This window comes from Alosa pseudoharengus, unplaced genomic scaffold (genome assembly GCF_046254945.1).
Source record: "Alosa pseudoharengus isolate Yale_2024_CS ecotype anadromous, Long Island Sound unplaced genomic scaffold, YU_APseudo_1.1 YU_APseudo_1.1_scf_20, whole genome shotgun sequence".
Lineage (NCBI taxonomy): Eukaryota > Metazoa > Chordata > Actinopteri > Clupeiformes > Clupeidae > Alosa > Alosa pseudoharengus.
In genome coordinates this window covers 8,048,956-8,067,440 of record NW_027468664.1, presented here as the reverse complement: position 1 = coordinate 8,067,440, position 18,485 = coordinate 8,048,956, and the positions used below count along the sequence as shown (strand labels likewise).

The 18,485-nt window shown below is 42.0% G+C and overlaps 2 protein-coding genes across 2 annotated transcripts; one reads left to right on the top strand and one right to left on the bottom strand.

The window, feature by feature from the left end:
• Positions 1 to 13,397, bottom strand: tm7sf3 (transmembrane 7 superfamily member 3). The gene is made up of 12 exons (XM_076296442.1): positions 13,099 to 13,397; positions 9,566 to 9,720; positions 6,353 to 6,503; positions 5,762 to 5,882; positions 4,951 to 5,122; positions 4,415 to 4,592; positions 4,113 to 4,199; positions 3,517 to 3,597; positions 1,589 to 1,741; positions 1,086 to 1,183; positions 781 to 943; positions 1 to 322 (listed from the first exon to the last, which is right to left on the bottom strand). Exons 1-12 carry the CDS (start codon positions 13,169 to 13,171, stop codon positions 69 to 71), a joined length of 1,686 nt encoding a protein of 561 aa, XP_076152557.1. The 5' UTR covers positions 13,172 to 13,397; the 3' UTR covers positions 1 to 68.
• Positions 13,398 to 13,480: 83 nt separating this feature from the next.
• Positions 13,481 to 18,471, top strand: med21 (mediator complex subunit 21). Its single transcript, XM_076296443.1, has 5 exons — positions 13,481 to 13,535; positions 13,840 to 13,937; positions 14,242 to 14,356; positions 17,366 to 17,466; positions 17,972 to 18,471. Exons 2-5 carry the CDS (start codon positions 13,866 to 13,868, stop codon positions 18,149 to 18,151), a joined length of 468 nt encoding a protein of 155 aa, XP_076152558.1. The 5' UTR covers positions 13,481 to 13,535; positions 13,840 to 13,865; the 3' UTR covers positions 18,152 to 18,471.
• Positions 18,472 to 18,485: the final 14 nt, after the last annotated feature.

Below are 18,485 nucleotides of genomic sequence, written 5' to 3'. Positions count from 1 at the left end.
GGGGGGGGGGGGGGGGGCGGTGATGACTGGACAGGCTGCTACAACGCAGACGTTTTCCCAGGAAGTGGTCACAGCAGGAGCGGGGTGCGCTCTCCGGCTGGCTCGGGGCGGCAGGTGAGCTGTCGGATGCGGGACACGAAGCGTGCGGGGAAGGACGGCGTGTGGTGGCTGGGGTCCAGGACGTTGGTCTTGCGGCGTTCCCGCTCCTGGCGCCACATCAGGTAAGGGCTGGGCGGGAAGAAGGGACGGCTACGCTCCCGGTACAGCTGCAGGACGATGCCCGACACGCCCAGCACAACCCAGACTGTGAGCAGGATGAAGTCTGGAAGTAAAATGCAAAACTCTTAGCCAACTCAAGATCCTTACAAAGTCTTTAGGTCTAAAGGAAATGATTCACAGCTATTCTAATATTTTTCATAACCTTTCATCTATATGCTTTTTATCTATCTAGTTACCAGACAATCACGGAATGGTCGCACTCCAAAACTCTTTTCTTACTTTTATTCCATTCAGCAACAGGGGTAAACGAACAAACATTTCAGCCTGATGGCCTTTGTCAGTGTGTATATCTAGTTAGCAACAACCCACTTTATTAACCTACTAGCAGTCTGTACCATGCTCTCTACCGACAAATAGCAATTTCATTGTTAAATTACTACATTCCTAACACAGTGAGGTTCATTTATCACAGTATGAATAAAATACAATGTCATACTGTCTGTGAGAAAGTGGCCTTTGGCACTCTACAACAAATGCATTTCAGCTGGGTATTTCACCCACCGATGTCTTGGAAGGGCACAGAGATGAAGGCTCGGCTGAAGTTGTTATTGAGGAAACGCTTCAGGATGTCCAGGGTGATGTATGACAGGCTGGTGTACGTGTAGGCGTTTACGGCCAGCACCACTGCATAGGCCCCCGCCACCCCACATGTGATTATATTACCCTGTAAGGCACACAGGACAAATGCAATCAATCACTGCTCACTCAAATCCAGGCACAATTTCATTTCATCTCATGCACATCAACTCATTTCAGTCGGAGGCTGAAAGCAAGAAAAAGGGAATGAAATGGTGCAACATGGCTACCTCTCTTGGCCAGCGCACAAAGAGGATGGGCACAATGACCACGATGCAGCCAAACGTCACCCAGAAGACCACATCGGAGCGGAACACGTCCAGGTCACCTAGGAGACAGAAAAAAAAAAATTGGCCCCTGTTATTTTCTCACTGTGTCCTTCCTGGCAGTGTGAATGCATTCCTCTACTCTCAACTACTGTACAAAATTTAAATTTGGTGACGAACCATACTATCTGGGTCAAAACACCATGACAGTATAGCAAGCAGGGGGGCAAGAGTAGCATGAGCTGACGTGGCTAACTGTGTTTGAGTGGGGCCGTGTAACATCATTAGTAGAGTGGGGGGAGCAGGGTGGGGCAGAGTGAGGGTCCTCGGAGTGGCAGCCGCACACACAGGTCACAATAATCTGTGATAATATATCCAAGAAAATTAGTAATTGTACGAGAAAATAGATGCTGCTTAATCACCAGAAGCTATCTAAATGAAGAGTGGGGTTCTGTTTACTCTCTTACCCAGTGGAGTGAAGAAAACGACTGACGCCAGCAGGAAGCCCAGCAGGAGTCCGACCACCATGACACAGGCCATCACTGAGCCAAAGCGCCACCAGCACATCACCAGGAACACACCGCCAACTGTGCCAATCAAGGCAGTCAGAGCCAGGCGAACTAACACAACAGAGACAGAGATCAAATGGAGTTCAGCTCAGGGTGCGTCATAGCTGCCTTTCATCAAAATAATCATATGAGACAAAGGACTGGATAATACTACAGAGGTGAATATGCTGTCAATGACAGATCCAAATGTTTGCCATCAGTGTACCAAAGTCAATGAGAAATGAAAATCATATGATGAAATCTGAAATCTCACTATTTCTTCTCAATTTAAATTGGTGATCTAGAGAATAACAACTTGATTTTATGTATGCTTTTAATCAGTCCAGGGCTTTCATTTACTGGTGTTCTTATTTTACCATATACAGTACGCTGGTTATCACTTGAAATACTCTAGTAATCATTTGTATCCATCTGCATTACATAACAAGTTCCTTTGATAAAGACCAACTTGCCAATATTTTTTATATATTGAATAACAATCTCTGGAGGGGTCTTATCAAACTGTGCTGAAGGAAATGTGCTCGCATGCATGTGCAAGCAGTCTTTAAAGCTCATTTGAATTACGAATATGACTGGGCATTGATACAATCATAACTAGCCAAATCTCAGAAAGCAGTTTTGATGGAAAATCAGAGGAAGTTCTCAATGAGATGCTGGTGAGTGTTTACTGCCAGTTTTGGCCTGGCCTGGCTTGGATCAAAAACAAATCACATTAGGAGGCCCTTCAAATCCTGTCATGCTCTTTTACAAACAAATAAATCCAAACTGGACTCACTTGAATGACTACATGCATAGTATAGAGTATGGGTAGCTGAATGTTCACAGATGAATCGCTAACTACTGGGGATGGGGATTTACTTAGTCACTGATACCACTACACAAGATCAGTTTTAGTTACTCAACTACTATCTGCATAGACTCTGGGCCTTGAATCAGATTACTGATGTGGCTTACAGCCAACTCCCCACAACTGAGGCTGCTAGTCACATACCTAATTTTGTGCAGCCTAGTTTTAAACAGAATTACACATCCAGTTAATCTGCCCAGCATATCTAATACAGCTACCATCGTCCACACAGCCAGACTCCTTCACATGTACTGTTCAGATGACTTCTTTGTGAGCCTGATCTCTAAATAGCACACGAGACGGGGTTATCTGATTGGAGGCCTTGCATTTAGAAAAGAGCAAAACTAGCTGTGCAAGTGATCAGGGTATGAGATGTGTGCAGCATCTGAAAGAGCATCTATGATCTTTTCTGAGCCCGCCCACACAATCAAATACATGTGGAGACAGGTTTTTGCAAGTCCTCATTTGCTCTTTACAAGCATGTCTGGATGTTTAATTGTTTATGGTCACAAACATCAACCAAAGGGCAGTGCTGACCTTTCCCCAGTTCTACAGAACAACCAAACTGAGGAAGTGAATGCACATGGAGATGGAGCCAGGGTTTTGGAGTCACAAGTAGTCATTTGGAAAATCGCAAAATCATTTACAAGCATGTCTGGATGTTTTTGGTCACAAATATCTACATCCCGTGACAAATAATGTGATTGGGTGCATGCAAAACCAGTTTGAACAAGTAATTCCATTTCAAATCTGCTTTGGAAATATTATGCCAACAAGACATAAATGGGTAAGCATGACCACATGAAGTGTAATTAACAAGTGACAGATTAATGGACTTCAACTGACAAAGACTGATATCTTTTGACAGTTATAAAGAGGGTAAAATGAATAGATCACATTCAGGATTGTCACTGAAAACAGAGCAAAGAGGAGAGAAGTTCCTCTAAAATATTGTTTAACATCTCACAGTTGCACTTACTGTCATAATCCAGTATAGTTGTCCGAGTGATGAGGACAAAAAAGAAAAAAGCAGAAAAGGCAAACCCCATGCAGAACAGCTCTGTTGGAGGGAAAAAAGGGAGAAGAGGTTTCATTCACACGCAACACGAGAGTTTGGTTTCATGCAAGAGGCAACAGAGTTTGGCAACCCAACACAACTTCCACCGAGGCCCCTTAAAAAGGTTCCCAAAAACGATTTGTAAAAAAATCTATTTGTGATGAAAGCAGATTATTCTATCAGGCAAAACTAAAGACAAAATCATTTCATCAGGTAGAAACTATGACTTCAATAACACCAACATTGAAAAATTCCCAAGGAGATAGGCAAAGGGGAGTTTTGTAGTATAATCTCATACGAACTCCCAATATTGTTGTCCCACTGACCACATACATTCAACAAATCATTGTTGTCTGGTGGACCACATGGCCCAATAATCTACAGACAATGGTCAACACCTACAGTATACAGAGCAGATGATCTGAAAGAACCAGTGGGTTCAATTTAAGGATCTATAATAAACATCTGAAACATTTTTAAATGAAATGAAATAATATAAAAATGAGATTATGACTCACCACACTTGAAGAAGCGGTGGCCAAAGAAGCACACTAAAAGCCCTGCCAGGCCCGCAAAGGTGAAAAACACTTTGGTCGATATTTTCCCTGGAGGTTAAAACAAAATATTTATTTTTATAAGGCCACAAGAGATCTGACCCCCCCCCCCCCCCAATCAGTTCAGTAGGTAAAACGAATCAGGAAGTGAATCCTACATCTGTGACGTAAAAGGATACTTAGCAAAACTTTACTGTTTATGTACTCTCTTCTGTAACTGTTCTCTTGCGGTCCTGAAATACCTGCGATATGTGATACACACTCACCTAAAGTTTTGCAGTCGTCTAGTTTGGAGGCAAAGCTGCAGGCGTATGTGTGTGCTGGAATGTAGGAGGCTGAGGTGTTGAGGACTGGGTCCCTCACGATAACAGAGTAGATGACCCCTTGGCCCGGGATAGAGGAGAAGGACATGGTGCTTTTGTCGTTGGAGGTAAGAGAAGCAACCTGGAAGCATAAAGACATGAATGAAAGAGGGAAACCCCTTTAAATCGACTGACACAGTATGACATTACAATTACGCATAGTGAGATAGTGAGACTGTCATTAGCCATTTTAGGTTAGAAATAACCAAAAATACCCCCCCCCCTCAAAAAAAAAAAAAACACAGGGGGTGTAAGACCTATTTAGAAGAAAGATGAAGATAGTCATGACTCATAATGGACAACACACTATACTTAATTTGCTGGCCCACATGATCCAATGTTACATTTTCCCATTGGTGCGTTAAATTTAGGCGCCTCTTTTATTGACCCCACCAACGACCCCCCATCGCTGGTGAGGGAATGTGGGAGCGGGGTCCTACCTTCTTCCCATGCTCCCTGAGGCTCAGGACATTGGCCACGCGCTCCAGGCTCACAATGAGGCTCTGCTCTGAGAGGTCACTCTCTGGAAGGAAGTACTGGTAGATGTCGTACACCAGGCGCCAGCGTGTCCCTGGTCCCGTGGAGACATCACACTCAGGTGGAATGGACCCTCTAAAGAGGAGAAAGGAGTCCAAACAGCCAGAGGTTAAAAATAGTATTTTACCAGGAAGCTGTCCAGAAAGCTATTCCCATCACCAGCTGATGAGTGACATCAAGTTATGCCATTTGACCTGTTGCTATGTTTGCCATAGCTAAACCAATGTCACTAGCCGGCCTCATGCATGCAAATGTAGTTGTTGGTTGTTTCTTTAGGATATAACAGTCCCTAATCTGCCCTTTCCCATGACCTGTCTCTAAATCTCTAGAAAGGCAGGCAGGCTGGCTACACTAATGACCTTAGGTTAACTCTGGCGTTGTTTTTGTTTGGCTTTACTGTCACTGCCCTATAGTAACACCACACAAGATACAAACCAATGGAAATCCATTCTGCCTGTTCACTGATGCCCTCCTATCATCACAAGAACATGATACAGCCTACAACAGATAGCCTTTATCACTCATGTGTTAGCAAACATGCACGCAGGCTATCTCTTTAGATAGGAGGTGCTGGTTATTGTTTGCCATATGGAAATCCTTTCAAAGTTTAGTCAGTTGGGAGCTCAGAGCTTCTACTGTAATTAATGCTTCCCACACTCAAACTAACATGGCAACATTCTTTCTACAGCTTGTATATCAATTGCAAGTCATTACCGATTATATCCAACATTTGCTGGAGCGAAAGTGATAATGGTCTCAAAGAGGTTGTAGTGCACATAGACGTTTGGGTCGATGTCCAGGGCAAACTCCATGTTACAGGCTCCAGGCACAGGATCTGCAGGACAGGAGAAATGGATCTCAGCTTGCAGGACATGACGAATAGTCTACCCTCTGACCCCACCTGCAACCACTTCCATGATAACTGCAATCTAGGCTTATTAACAAATCACATACACCAGCAATATATTTAGGCAACACAATTTGTACCAACTGTGCGAAGTTATGTGAGTGAAAATAAATGTGTCAAAAAGTACTGAAGCCCTTATGGCAGTTAAGCCTGATATTTATCTGTAGTACTTGTAGCTGCAGTGATATGTTTCAGATTACTGGTGTCTGAGCAAGTTTTGAGTTTCAACCGTTCTCTTCATCAGCTATTTCTACTAAGTGACTTCAATCAGCGAATCTCAGTAATTGATTCACCAGAATTTCTGCCTACTCAAGACACCTCGGGGTACGTGATTTGAAACCACATCATGGTCATCAGTGATAAATCAGCGTTGCTTAGTGATCGCAGGCTGCTCTGACCTCCGCTCCTGTAGGGGAGAATGACGCCGGTCCCAGCCACCGTGTCCCCGTCGGGCGAGAGCAGGAACCAGGACAGAGAGGACTGAGTGGGCGTGAGAGTGGACAGCAGGCCAGTATCAGCAGCAGTGAGGGAGAATCCTGGCAAAGGAACCTGCGCAGACACAGCAGCACTTGATCAGTTATGCCAGTGTAAACACTACTACTATGAAATCAACCCATGACCTATACCAGCCAGCCACTGTTCAAAGCAGTATTAAAAGACAGGCACTTCAATAGCTCACTTCACAAACCAGCTCACTAACACAGCATTGCAGCATTGCAGCATAGCTAAAAAAAACTAGATTAGGAGAAAAAAATATACTCTCGGTGCAGTTTCTAATTTAGAGAGATTAGGCCTACCGCTCAAATTCTTCGCCATTTCAGTGCCTTTTTTGTTTGCTCCAAAATGTCTGGAGGAAACCTTAATGTTCTCATGATTCCGACAATTTTACATTCTAACCATATGTAGGCTAGTTATAGTCATAGTCAAGTACTAGTCAACAGTCCTGCTAGTGGACACAGAAAGCTTGTATTCACATTAGTGTGTGGCTGCCCAGAAGCATGACCAGCCTTTGAGTTCTTTTTCCCTCTCTGAGCGGGAACTTGTGATTACTCTCTCACATGACGGGTTTAACTGAGTCTTGCCATCCAGAGCCTTCGTCAGAAGACTCCATCACAAGTGGGTCAGCTGTGCCACTGTCTGTTTGAGGGAATGTGCCTGTGTGTGTGTGCCTGTGTGTGTGTGCCTGTGTGTGTGTGTGTGTGTGTGTGTGTGTGTGTGTGTGCCTGTGTGTGTGTAAACACTACCTACATTTGTCTCTCTCTCACACAAAAGAGCTGAGTCACGCAAGACCTTCTATCATGTGTGATCACAAGAATCAATGCCCTGAAGCGTAAAGGCTTTTATTCACAGCATGTGTCCTACACAAGACTTTAGGACCATGTGCTACCAGGCTCATATTCTCTCTCCAGCTGATCTCACACACACACACACACACACACACACACACACACACACACACACACACACACACACACACACACACACACACACACACACACACACACACACACACACACACACACAGACACACACAGACACACACACACACTAAATTTCTCAATAGCTAAAAAAGAGTTGATCACTTGATTTCCTCTTGATTTTCTTTCCATTACACAAAAAGGGACAATCTCTCTGAGTCAGAATCAAGCATGTTGGGGGTGTTTGGCAATAGTAAAACACGGGACATTTGGCTGATCATTAAAGTTTCCAATGACATACGCCTCAACACAGATTCAGGTAAAACATCAGTCCTAGTGCTACTGGACCTTAGTGCAGCATTTGACACTGTTGATCACAATATTTTACTACACAGACTAGAACACTGGGTTGGATTTACAGGCATAGTTATCAGCTGGATAAAATCATATCTACAAGAAAGGAGCTTCTTTGTTGCCATCGGAAACTGTACCTCAACACCAACGTCCTTGACCTGTGGTGTTCCCCAGGGGTCAATCTTGGGGCCACTATTATTCAACCTCTATATGCTCCCACTTGGACAAATCATTCAAAATAATTTGATTTCATATCATAGCTATGCAGATGACACACAAATTTACTTAGCTCTATCACCAAACGACTATGGTCCTCTTGAATCTATGTGTCAGTGTATAGAACAAATCAACACCTGGATGTCTCAAAATTTTCTTCAGCCGAACAAAGAAAAAACTGAAGTAATTATATTTGGAAAAAATGAGGAAAGACTTAGGGTTGCCACTCTCCTTGGCACAAAAGGGTTGAAGGCAAAGGATACTGTTAAAAATATTGGTGTATTAATTGACAGTGATCTAAATTTCAACAGCCACATGAAAGCGATAACTAAATCAGCTTTTTACCACCTCAAAAATATTGCCAAACTCAGAGGGCTGATGTCAAAATATGACTTAGAAAAACTCATTCATGCATTTATCTCCAGCAGGGTTGATTACTGCAATGGACTGTTCACAGGCCTTCCTAAAAAGACTATTAAACAGCTTCAGGTGATACAAAATGCAGCAGCTAGGATTCTAACAAAAACTAAAAGAACTGACCACATTACTCCAATTCTTAAGTCCTTGCACTGGCTTCCAGTAAGTCACAGAATTGACTTTAAAGCACTATTGCTTGTTTATAAATCAGTAAATGGAGCAGGACCTAAATACTTGTCAGACATGCTTCAGCAGTACACACCTTCTCGTCCTCTCAGGTCCCAGGTGAAAAACCTGCTAGTAAAACCTACAGTTAGAACTAAACATGGTGAAGCAGCTTTTAGCTGCTATGCGGCTCAGCTGTGGAACCAACTTTCGGATGACATCAAAAAGGCCCCAACTGTAGCCAGTTTTAAATCTAGACTTAAGACCAAACTGTTCTCAGATGCTTTCTGCTAACTGTGCCGAGTAACAAATTCTGAATCTGCCTTGATAATTATTCTACTTTGTCTTTTACTACTTTTTTTTACTACTTTTGCCTTTGTTTTGCTTACTAATTATTCTTTATTTTTAAATGATTTTACCTTGTTTTATGTTTCCTTTTTATTATGATCTTTACCTTTTAACTATTCTTTGACTATATTGCCCTTCTATGCTTTTATTTGTTATTATTGTTTGGTTTTGTTTATGTAAAGCACATTGAATGACCTCTGTGTATGAAATGCGCTATATAAATAAACTTGACTTGACTTGACTTGACTAATAGGTTACCCATTTCATCAGCCCTCCATTAGTTCCACAGTACATCAAATACTGAACGGAGTGCTATTAAAGTGCAATGACCATTAACTGTTAAGGGCCTTAACTTTGCTATTTTGATTGGGGTGACCCTGGTGCAAATGCCAAAAATTACAGAGTGGTGGACTTCTCAGGTTGATAAGATTATTATCAGGTTATTAAGAACGGAAATCAACAACATTACTGTTTATCATTTCCGTTGCTTTTGAAAATATCATTGCGTGGCTTTCAGACTGGTTTTAGATAACGGATACTGAGGTTCACAAATCTGTAACAACACAACATTGAGAAACACCTATCACTATGCTACGTGTCTGTGTGGGTGGTGCGTGCTTGTGTGGGAGCTGGTGTGACTAGCCTCCATCTGGCCCACCACAAACACTTTTGTATATGTGCGCCGCCTCCTACCCTTGTGTAGGACAGCGTGGCGTTGTGGTGCTGCGTGTGAAACTGCAGCGTGATGAAGGAGACGTCAGTGGGGATCCTGGTGACCACCGCTTGCACGGACCCATTCTCAGGGACACTCACATTCTGGAAGGTTCCAAAGGAGAACACCACGCGATCTGAGGAAGACAGAGGACGAATGTCAAGCAACTGCAAAGATACAGTCACACAAAGATACTATCACACAGAATGCATACTTGGTATCAGATTCAAGATATTTATTCGTCACATGCATTTATAGTCCCCTCATTTAGTCCTCTGACTTAAATGACAATGTTAATATATATAATAATATTATTATTATGTGCAATATTAATATTAATGTAGAAATAAATAAATAATAGGGTAAAAAAGAAGATAGAAGATAAGTGTTATTAAGTGGTACAGTCCTCATTTAAGATGCGGCTAGACTGTAAGCAGAAGCTGCTCCTCAGTCTCTTAGTACTGGCTTTCAGGCAGCGGTAACATTTCCCAGACCTTAGCACACAGAAGAGGCTAAAGTTGGGATGACTGGGGTCTCTGATTACCTGAGTCTTCACTGAGTCTTCTGACATGACATGGGTATCAGCCCTGATGTCAAGTGTGAAAGCTGATGTAAAAAAAAAGAGTGTCGCAAGAGTAACTGCTCACAGGGACTCACTGGTGGAACAGGAAGTTCATTCTGACTCAGTGAATCTGGGGTATCCTCAACAATGACTACTGACATTCTGTGGTTGTGATTACGCATAGCCTACTAAACCACATGTGGTCAGGGCTCTCGCTTCACACCTTTTCAGTCACTAGAAGACCCTCTGCTTTATACTGGTGACTCAATTTTTCCTCATCAGAATAAGTCAGGTGATCATTTTTCCACAGCCAGCCATTGTTTCTGAAAAGTTGTTGCCATCATACAACTATAAGAGATTTTGCTTGGCCCCTGTTTAATGTCTTAGATACATCATAATCTAATCACTTCCTGTTGCACTCTGTCACTCTGTTTTGATCACCGATAAAAACAGTGTTGACACAAATTGAGGTTTCCGAACCAGGGGAAGAGCTGCTATAGGCCTAGAATACTGATGTTCAATGTGGAGGAATGAAGAATGGAGACATTAAAGAATGAAGTTTCCACTACAGTCACCAGAAATGTCATACATGTGTACACATAGAGTGCACACGTGCTGCAGTGGTAATTAAGCCATCTTAAGTGGCATTATATCTGGTACCCTACCCTTGAGTGTGATGTCTGAACAAATCCAGGCAAGGTATACTGCACTTTGGTCAGAGTAAGCTGTGTATAAATGTGCATTAGAAATAAATATTACTTACTTATAAATACAAGGTAATAAGGTTAAAGGTTAAAAAAGGTTAAAAAACACTTTCATTATCAGATTCACCCAACTAAATATTAAAAGAAATAACTTCCTCACATTGTTGAATGTGTGACAGTGATAGCCTACAGAATGGTTTCATTTCGATACTGGATCTCAACAGTGTGAGACACAAAAGTGCATTGTCTTGCACTTATGTCATGGTGTGGGGAGGAAATTGAGCAAAAAATTCCTGAACAAACTAATGCAGACTGCATGTGTGTGCTATATCTGTGTGTGTGTGTGTGTGTGTGAGTGAGTGTGTGTGAGTGTGTGTGTGTGTGTGAGTGTGTGTGTGTTGAGAGGGGACGAGGGGTGACCTGAAGGAATTCGCAAACCTCTCAAATCCAGGCAGTTGTAACGACCAAGAAAAGCACCAGCTAACGAGCTAATGTGATTACAGCTACATTATGATCATAAGCCAAACACACAGCATTTTCGGAAGGCTCAGCATGCATGGCAAATACCTATGTCCAACTGCTTGGACAAACTTGATCCATTATTATTTTTCCGGCAGTCTTGTGTGAATGAAAAAAATGCTTGTTTGTAGCATGCAACTCTGAGAACTATTGTTCTTGTCACATGCTTACTGACAATAACAAATGAACGGAATACTGCACGTCTTGTAGCAGATAATGGCCTATAATGATGAGCCTACATGATGGAATTCTCTAGATTTCTTTGCTTTGTTTGTTCATCTAGCGAGACCTGTAATCTAACCACCCGACATTTATCAGGCAACTCCTCCGTCTGCTTGAACACACCAGCCTTATTAGAAGGTGGCCAAGGAACATGTTTTGAAAATGAGTATGTCTCAATGTATTATATCTTGTATCCACAGATTGACGTTTATCGACTTCTCCTTGCAGGTCATAATTCCTAGTTCTCAAACTGCTACTGCCTTATGACCACCCATTACAGCCCAACGATAGCTCTATTAGGGTCATGGGTAGTTCTTTGTAATAAGTAGTCTCTCTCACCACATGAGATTCATTCAACACAGTTTCCATCCATCCTCTCTTCATGTGTACAAGACCAATATCCATGTTGTATGCATTAGATGTCCCCAAAATGAAACACACAGTTTCAAATGTGGATCAAACACAGAGATTACCAAGCCGGCTCTAGGGCTGGCCTTTGATCAAGAGACTACATGCCAGTTTTGTGATGCCCCAATTCTCCCCCAATCAGTAACCTCTGGCCATGTAGACTAATAGTCACCAGTCATAAGCACTGTCTTTAAAGTTTAGAAGGACTACAATATTGGTCCTCGACAATGGGCAAATTTCTAAATACTTGAAACTGCCCACCTCACCCTGAGAATTGCCAGGCTTAAGTGAAACTATGGTTTTACAGAGTATGGGGCAGACTACTGTTACTGCAGCAAAACACTGTCAATAGCCTAATAAACCTGGATTAACCAATTGAGACACTATGTGGCATCACTCACACACAGTCAAGGGATCAATACTGTTCTGTTGCCATCATAAAGGAGTAAAAGAATCCTCGGATAAAAATGTCAGACTTATAGATGATAAACACAGAAAAACCACTAACACGTGAAGAAAATATTAGCAGAAAACAGAGATCAAAGTGTTTTCGTTTTGGTAGAAAATATCAGCTCTCTGTCCTTACTATCTCTATGACTCCCTAAAACGTGCACGATTTATGGAAAACTTTAACTAGTCTGCAGTGCAAATGGAGTTAGAAATGCAGAATGGCAGCTCCTTGCACGTATATGGTGCTGTGTACTAACGTTGACATGTTGCGCGATTTCACAGGAACCTATCTTACAGTGGAGTTTTAAAGAAAACAGAGATCAACGTGCTTTCGTTTTGGTAGCATCGGTGGTCGAAAAGGTCATTTAACACACATAGACAATGCTAGGCTGCCCAACGCTTTGTGTAACTGTAAGATTTAGAAGGCGTATATCTCTGACTGCAATTCTTGTTCGACAATGTGTATTTAAAGTGTATTTATGTTATTACCAATTGTTCAAATTCAGATAGTTATCTCACATCTTGATGAAATCCGCCGCAAAATTGTAAAGTTAACTTACGTTAGATCTACTGACAAACTAATGTTATTGGGGTCTAGTAGTCTATTACAAACCACAATATGCGAATAAACCAAGACAAAAGGACTTACTTTCGTCTTGCGCAAAGAACCCATCACATAGGAGGGAGAAGATGAAGAAAACAAACGTCCAAAAATGAAGCATTTTCTTAGGGCCCACGATGCAATTCCTTACGTTTCCTCTATGTGCAAATGCCTCTTGGTTTACTATTGCGGGCCGTTGTCCGACGAATTTTCCGCCGCAAATCACAGTAGCATACTGCTGCCATAAAGAAGCTTGACGAACGCAGATATTTGAACTGTAGGTTGATGGTGTGAGGTCTGTCGGTTCCTTGGTTCCTTGTCTTCTCCCTTCGCCGCCGCGCGGTAAACACAGCTGAAGACGAACTGCAACTCCCCTTCACCACCACCACCACCCCTCGTGAACTGTCAGAACTTGCACTACTTCCGTCTTTTCTTCCTGCATTTTTTCCACCAGAGATTTGGTGATGGTCGCGGTTGATGCCATGGTGTGTTTTTAATCTTTCTTTACGTCTGCATTCCACCATGCATGCCACACATCAATACATCTAACTTTAAATAGACCAACATTTGTTTTTAATTAGATAAATTATTTGCGTGTGGTAGGCGGACTGACTTATTATTTTAAATTAAGATTAAACAATCAGGCCTAGGGAATTTGTTATTGGCAAATGTAAATGAATTAGTTATTTGACAATGTAGAATTTGTTCTGTGATCTTTCGTCATGGATTAGAAAAAATATATGGAAAATGCACTATTTCGTAGCTTTCTTTCTATTGGCCATATTGCAGTTGGGTTAAGCCAATAGCAGAGCGTGATGTTGCTTGGCAGATTGACGACGTTGAAGATGGCGGACAGGCTAACGCAGTTACAAGATGCTGTCAACTCAGTAAGATAAATATACAATTTGGATTTAAATGCATTTTAGTAGAGTAATAATTCTGATATTACGAGCGAAGCACATATAGATGGTCTTGAAAACGAAGTATCTCCTCTATCAATAGTGAACTCACTGAGAAGCTAACGTAAAAGTGATGTGTGAATGTGAATATGGCTAACATGAACCACTATAGTTATTTTAGCACCATAATCTCACATACAATTATTAGGGATACTTCCATTCCACACTTCACGTTATTGCACTCATACTCCTCAGTATAAGGCCATACTCTTGTTTACACCCATGTTTCTAGCTTGCTGATCAGTTCTGCAACGCAATCGGGGTGTTACAGCAGTGCGCTCCCCCAGCCTCTTTCAGCAATATTCAAACAGCCATCAATAGAGACCAACCATCGAACCCTACAGAAGGTAAGTTCAATTACCTCGTTAACGTTAACGGATATATTTTGACTATGGCTATGCCTTCCATGGGGGTATTCCAAGTACGTGGTTTAGTGACAAACCTGGGTAAGTTAAATCAGAGTACGTGTAAACCTCCTACAACAAGAGCCCTAATGACATTGTTTTGTTAGGATAATGAAGTCATACAGCTCTTCTATTAGGAGGTTTACCACTTACTTTGAGTGAACTTACCCAGGTTTGTCATTAAACCATGTATATGGAATAACCCCAAGCTGAGGGGTATTTCACAAAACCTAGATAAGGGATTAAGCTGGGATTTTTAGGTTATCCTGGATGAATTTAGCCTTGACTTGGTTTCACAAAAGAGATGGCACATAAGTTACCATGGGGATTTATTCTCTGCACCTAGCCTGGTCCCGACCAGGCTAACAGCCAAGCTAAGTTAATTCTAATGGTAATTATGTTGTCTCATTGGTTCAGCTAGCTGTCATTCACATCAGACCTCCGTGCTAATTTTTAAAGAGCTTTATTCCATTTAGAAACTATTTGCTAAATGTATTTGCTCGCAAAACAAAACAGATTGTCTGCCTACTAACATATGTTTATTATTTTAATTGTGATAGCCTTATAATTATTAACATAGGCCTAGGTACTCATTGTTTGCTTATTTTATTGATAGACGTTTCATGAATAGCCTACTGTAGTTGATTGGAAGTGGAGGGGCAATTTTTCGAAGGTATTTTCAACTATAATATTAAGGTATATCATACTATGTGCATCTTTGCAGTGGCAAGCGCATTAATGATGTTGCGTGCCGAGACAAGGAAGCACTCACACGTGGGTGCATACGTAAATGTGCATTCAGTTTGTCTACCACGCCTACTTCTGCTGTTTTACAGAAATAGCCATGATTCCCCATTCCAAAAAGGATAACTTTACTTCATTGTTAGTCTATCAAAAGCGGTTGTTCACTTTGTGTGAATGACGCTATTTTCCGCGTCTTTTTTATTCCATCCGTGGGCACTTTGGAGCAGAAACGAGAACGCGCACACATCCTGAATTACATACACCTGGCTTGACATAGTCGCTCCTACTCATCCTGGATTGGCATTAGTGAAACGAGTTGAGCTAGGATGACCAGACAACGCTATGTCAAACCTCGCTTTATCACTTATCTTGGATGTCTTAATTCTGCCTTTGTGAAATACCCCTCTGAACAGTTCTGCGTTAGCTTCCAAATAAAGTAATGTAAATTGCCAAATGCCAGGAAGTGCACAGAGATTTTGGGGGGCGGGGGCTCAAGTGAAAAAGGGGCACTTCTCATAATTTTCCAAATAAAAATAGCTTTAAAACAAGTGGGTAATATAGGCTAGCAAATGTCTGACTAACCGATTTATTAAAATACCCTCACACAAATATTTAATACTCAACAGATTTCTACAAAAGAATCAGTAGTACTATTATACATTCCCTTCTTTCACATGTAAGGCAGGGCTGTCTATCATGTATGATGAAGATCTATCTGCAAATATCATCAATATGGTGCACTTTGAAAATAATTTAAGTTGGCTTATTTTTTATCATCTATGGATGGAAATATTTATGCTGTAACTATTTTGCACCTCAGAACTTTAACCATGCACACACAGGTGGAATAGTTACCGTATAATGATACAATCACAAAACAAAAAAGTCGAAAATAGTACACATTTCACCACTCCATGAAATTATGCAGAAGTGGTCACACTACATACACATGCTATATCTTCCCTTTTCAGGACAGTCTGGGCTACCCATATCTGGGAAAGTATGATGTGATAATATTTGCATGTCTTATGTCAGGCTTTATATCAAGAAATGTGTTTGCATTAACGTCACTAGGAAGCATGCCAGTAGAAATATCTATTCATAGCTTTGTAAGTGGGATTGTCTGGAATCTGGCAATATAATAACCATGGGATACTCTATGGCTAAGCAATTTACAAAGTTTGAGAGTAAGTAGACTCAGGAATAAGGGGTGTCACGATTGCGATTTTAAATCGATATCGATCGAAATTACATCTCAATCTCAAACTTCGAACTCAATGGTAGAATCGACGATGCAGCCACACCCCCAATGTCACGTCCAGCATGACTCAAAAACACACATACATGTGCTGAATTTGCAGCATCAACACTCCTCTAATTTTAGGCTGCCGTGAATATCACTGCATAGCTTAGATTTAGCTTGTTCACATGCTATCTGAGTGACATCTGTGTAACGAGTACTCTGCGATATATATTTAGGGTAGTTGAACCTGGACTTGAATATTTTACTGGGGCGAAGCAGTTCAGTACTGGGGCACGGGTTCGAGTAGAAAGAGTTTAGTGATGCTCCAGCTAAGGTAGAACAAAATCCCGGGCGATTTTGAAATTCCAACCGGACGCATGTTATTAGGTCTCAAAAAGATGTCCGGGGAAAAGAGAACGTCTGGTCACCCTAGACTAAAGGTGTGAGAGAAGGAGCTAGCTATTAAATTGTAGCTCATGTTTTAGTCCACTTTAGCAAGAATCATGTTCAGTAGGCTACATTTGTTTTTGTCTTGGCCAGTAAGCTGTAACCTAGGTACTTTACTTACCCGTTCATCACCACTCGCCTCCACACAAGCCAGGAAACACCACCATTGGGCTGGGCGCTGACAGGGGCTGCCTGTCTGCCTGACATGAAGCCTGGCTGCGTGTGCTCAGCATTGCACAAGAGACGTGGATGGAGGGGAGGGAGGGCACTCTCGACCTCATATTTAGGTTTTTAGTTTAATCAATATTTTTGACAGGGAAGCTGTGTGCAAACAGGAATATGTATAGTCATGTTTTTTAAAGCACTCCAGAAAAAAGGGCACTTTCTCTCCTGGAAGAAAAAAGGGCAGTGGGCTCAAGCCCCCTTATGTGTGCACGTGCCTGCCAAATGCCACCAGTTGTAAACATCATAGTAATACTACAATTTCCAGTTTTGAAGTGGATGTTATGCATTTGCAGAGTATGCCCAGCTGTTTGCTGCTCTGATCGCAAGGACAGCCAAAGACGTGGATGTGTTGATTGATTCTCTACCTAGTGAGGAATCTACGGCAGCACTCCAGGTATGTCAAGTCAAAACATGTTCTTTCACCAGGCCAGTGATGGTGGTCTTACCCCCATCATAGGACCTACATGCAGCTCACGAGACCACTTTAGTTTGTGTTCCTAGTCCAGCTGATGAGATGGTTGCCAGCCACTGTTGCATGTTGGGAATTTGTTATCTGTGGTCAGTCAGCTACACCCCTTACCTCAGTTTCAGTTTCGCTGTCTCATCACATGTTCTGTTTAGTCTGTTCCTCTGCTGTCAGTGTGCCTCATGGTACCCTCATGGTATTCATCTTCATCCATGTCTTGTGTTTAATGATCTCGAGCTTAGTTGTCCTTATTGCTACATTTTCCATCGCCTTTTCTGTTTTTTTGTCTTGTCAGTTTTTTTCGCTCTCTGTTGTTGAATTTTTATGAATAGTCCATAAATAACATATCCAGTATTCCCAGCCAGCACTGACGCTCTCTTGTCCTCTGCATTCTTCTCCCTCCTGTTGACTTTTCCCGCCTTCTGCCACGTAGGCAGCCAGCCTCCGTCAGTTGGAGGAGGAGAACCATGAGGCGGCTGCACGGCTGGAGGAGGTTGTGTACCGCGGGGACGTGCTGCTTGAAAAGATCCAGAGCGCCTTGGCGGACATAGCTCAGTCCCAGCTCCGCACCCGGAGTGGAGCTCCCAGCCAGCCTTCACCTCCGGAGTCATGACTACAGGGGGACTGATGAGATCTGGACTCATGGACTCTTCTGAATGATGTGTGCCCTTCTGTAATTTGTACAGTTTGTAAAAAAATAGTGTAACTTTGGATTTTTGTACTTTTGCCTTTTGGTTTACAGTCATGGAAAATTGTTGTTGCCATCAAGTGTGTGTGTGTGTGCGTGTGTGTGTGTGTGTCTGTGTCTGTGACATGACGGTCAGTTTGTTAACAATTTCATCTTCACATTCACTTACTGAATGGTCATGTCATTACTGCACCACCTGCAATTTAGGAGCAATTGTGAGAAAAATAATAAAATTGTAAAAAATCTTTTATTAGTTGTT

What these genes read in the sequence shown, in the direction of transcription:
- tm7sf3 (XM_076296442.1), bottom strand. Translation starts at nt 13,171, where the DNA reads ATGCTTCATTTTTGGACGTTTGTTTTCTTCATCTTCTCCCTCCTATGT. An exon ending in TTGTGCGCTGGCCAAGAGAG is followed by an intron (nt 944 to 1,085) that starts GTAGCCATGTTG and finishes TGTGCCTTACAG; the next exon opens with GGTAATATAATCACATGTGG. An exon ending in TGTGCCCTTCCAAGACATCG is followed by an intron (nt 323 to 780) that starts GTGGGTGAAATA and finishes TTTTACTTCCAG; the next exon opens with ACTTCATCCTGCTCACAGTC.
- med21 (XM_076296443.1), top strand. Translation starts at nt 13,866, where the DNA reads ATGTTGCTTGGCAGATTGACGACGTTGAAGATGGCGGACAGGCTAACG. An exon ending in TACAAGATGCTGTCAACTCA is followed by an intron (nt 13,938 to 14,241) that starts GTAAGATAAATA and finishes CCATGTTTCTAG; the next exon opens with CTTGCTGATCAGTTCTGCAA. An exon ending in AATCTACGGCAGCACTCCAG is followed by an intron (nt 17,467 to 17,971) that starts GTATGTCAAGTC and finishes TCTGCCACGTAG; the next exon opens with GCAGCCAGCCTCCGTCAGTT.